Source organism: Leishmania donovani, chromosome 27 (genome assembly GCF_000227135.1).
Source record: "Leishmania donovani BPK282A1 complete genome, chromosome 27".
NCBI classification, from domain to species: Eukaryota; Euglenozoa; class Kinetoplastea; order Trypanosomatida; family Trypanosomatidae; genus Leishmania; species Leishmania donovani.
In genome coordinates, this window is record NC_018254.1 from 349,750 (window position 1) to 352,890 (window position 3,141).

The 3,141-nt window shown below is 58.0% G+C and overlaps 1 protein-coding gene across 1 annotated transcript; it reads right to left on the reverse strand.

Annotated features, from left to right (window-relative positions):
- Nucleotides 1-2: 2 nt before the first annotated feature.
- On the reverse strand, nt 3-977 carry LDBPK_270830 (ATP-binding cassette protein subfamily A, member 8, putative; the record flags this gene model as incomplete). Its single annotated transcript, XM_003861891.1, has 1 exon — nt 3-977. A coding segment is annotated over one exon (975 nt), but the record flags the coding sequence as incomplete, so codon positions are not given.
- Between the last annotated feature and the right edge of the window lie 2,164 nt (nt 978-3,141).

Below are 3,141 nucleotides of genomic sequence, written 5' to 3' on the forward strand. Positions count from 1 at the left end.
ATGTACGACACCAGCGACTCCACCTCCGGCGTTCGCGGCGCAAAGTACAGCAGGCCGCCGTAGGAGAACGGCGTTGATGCTCGAATCGACTGATCCATCGCCACCCACTGGCACGCGATGAGTGTGTCCAGGGGCAGCATTGGCGATGTCGTGAGTGGCAGAGCGCCGAGGAGCTGTGCTACCACGTTTTTGAGAGGCGGGTCGTAGCAGAAGCCAGTCGGGATGCCGCGGCCGTGGGGACAATAATACTTTTGTCCCTCCAGACACGGCGTTAAGCCGGCGATGCCGCTCGCCAAGGACGCGTTGTAGCACAGGGAGCTGCTGATTTTATCGGTCATTGCGGATACCTTCTCCGGTCCTGTGGAAGAGTAGTAGACACCCGCGGAATTCTGTGCCGTGCCAAAGACGGCCCACAGCATGACGGAGCCGAAAACGAAAAGGATGGGAATCAAGAACTCGCACAGCGTCGAGCACCACTCTCGCTTCATCAGGATCAACACGCGCAGGATGGTGTGCCCGAGTTGCTGGCAGCATCCCGCCCGAGGGCGACATCGCGCTGGGCTATTGGCAGATGCCGACCTGCGGTGGAGGACATCGTATTGGTCATCGGCTTGGGCCAGTGGGATCTGCTCGGCCGTCATCTCGACACAGCTGCCGTCGTTCACGTCGTTTTCGGCGGCGGACGGAGAGGCGTGGTTGCCGGCTTCCAGCGTAGTCGCTCGCATCTCTCCCGTTCGCAGCGCAGTGCCTCGTATCATGCGGTCGTCAGATCTGAGAAAAGCTGAGCCTCCGCCACTCATCGGAGAGTACTCGCCTCCCACCGCAGGAGTAAAGAGCTGGCCCTCGCCAAAGGCCTCGGAGTTGTTTCGGGAAAAGCTCAATCCTGGCAGTGCGCCTGGCGAGGCGAATAAAAGCAGGGGGTTCTGCGTCGTCGTCGTGGAGTTAGGAGAGGGTACAAGCGGGCCAGCCCCAGGCATAGGCGCCTCGCTCTGGTTGAAGGGAGTAGTCCGCTCTTCGCGGATACCACGTCACACGCCGTCAGCGCTTTCCTCCTCGCTGTGCAGAGAGCTCGTGAGCGGCAACTCCCACTTTTCTCGAATTCTGAGGGAGGAGGCTCGTGTGAAGCGGCAACGAGAAAACGAATGCGCCTGCACCGGCCAGCTGAGTCTGTGAAGCCCAACGTTGGTGTAAAGCAGCGGCTTCAGCCGTATATGCGCTTGACGTCCGTTTCGGGATTTTTTTCGTGGCGGATCTGTCCAAGCAAGAGAGACGTTCCTGGCGAAATCACAAGAGAGAGTGTGTCAGAGGGAGAGGGAAAGAGGACAGCCGCCAGAGCTACCAGGAGTCTCCGTTCTGAGGAGAGGAAAGGGTGGCGAATGCGGGTGGTCAAGGAAGGGGTGAAAGAGGCGCGGAAGCACACTGTGAATCAGTCCGCAGAGCTGTAAAAGGAAGGCGACAGAAATAATAAAGGTTAGAGAGACAGGTGAAGCGAGCAAAGCAGAAGCCAAAACAGGGCGAAACGGCGGTGCGTGCGACTTGGCGTGCCGAGGCCTGTCCCACACAGTCACGCCGAAAGGGAAGAACAAGAGAGAACACGAACAAAACTGGATGTGGACGCCCAGGGAGGGAAGGGAAGTGTGTGTGTGTGTGTGTGTGTGTGTGTGTGTGTGCAGGCCCAAAGCAAGCACAGACGCGCGCGACCACGCGTTTGAAACGGGGGTAAGACGAGAGCGGGCAACGGATAGGGGAGACACACGAACGATGCGATGAAAGAATTGACGGGGAGGCTCCACCTGTTTGTCTTCTCCGGAACCTGACGCGGGACTCGGGTATTCTGTGTGCACGATGATATGTGTGTGTGCGTGTGTAGTGTGTGTATATATGCGGGAGTGCTAAAGCAGCCGCTACGTGGCGTGAGAAACGACTGTGCCGGTCTCGGATAGACCGTACAACGAAACACACAAAGAGAACGCAGAGAGGGATTCAATAAAAGAGAGCGCTTAAAACAGGAGAAAAGCATGAAAGTTTAATAAGTGCCTAAGAAGAAGCCAACAAAACGAAAGACAAGAAAAGGCTCACGGCCAACCTCATAGACTCACGCACGCACGTAGAGGCGTGCGACCTCTCCAGCACGCACACACACTCCGTCTCTCCTCGCAGGGGCTTGCGGCAGGTGTGGAGAGGGGGTGGAGTAAAAAGCTAAGGGGAGCTTCAGCACCGCGATTGTGAACAAAGAGTGAGAGAGGGAAGGTGCGGTGAGGGGACATACACGCGCGGCCGCCGAAAACAGCACCACCGCTGAGTCGATCAACGGGCTCGCGCTGGTTTGCGTTGCGTGTGCGCTTCAAGTCCGTCGGTGGGCGGAAGGGGCGAGCAAGAAGAGGCGCGCGTGGGTAGTGGAAGAGGACTGAATACGTGTACTTGTGCGTGTATTTGCAAATGTGATACAGCGGGGTGTGTGCGTGTGGGGAGGAGAGGAGGTGAGGCGTGGTGAGTGTGCAACTTCACCGTGAGAGGTAGCGAAGGGCAAAAAAGCGTAATAGAGAGATTCCCTTTCGAGTCGGCTGCGTGGGAGCGGCACGACCAAAGGTCGGGGGAGGAGGCGCACAACCGAGAGACACAGAGGAATGGATGAAACCTTCCGTGCAACAGGTACGTCACGGAGGTCTTCTGATGGCGAGTACCCACTCCCTGAGATACCATGACTACACAAGAGGAATTTCCCGCGAAAAGCAAACCTCGCACACAAAAAAAGCGTTTTTGTTTTTTCGGCTTCTAGTCAGCAAAGGGACCCTGATGACGCCCACCACCTCGCCGGTGGTATCTCACGGCCCAGCACCCACTGTGTGGGAAAGCCAAAGACCCTGCAGCCTGCCCTCGGGTACCGCTGGCGGGCTCCTCGGTATCGGCGGACAGGTATGGGCTATCGCTGTGCCGAGGAGGCTTGCCGTCGTGATGATCACCTTTGCAGCAGCGCACTACGAATCGTGCCGACGATCCGACACATGTCGGAGGACGAGATCCATACCTATCACCCGCCCCCACACACACAGGCGCACCGAAAAAAAAAGAACGTGCATGCTCGGGAAACATGCGGCATCTCCTGCATGCGACCGTGTGGGCCGATGCGGCGCAGATGCG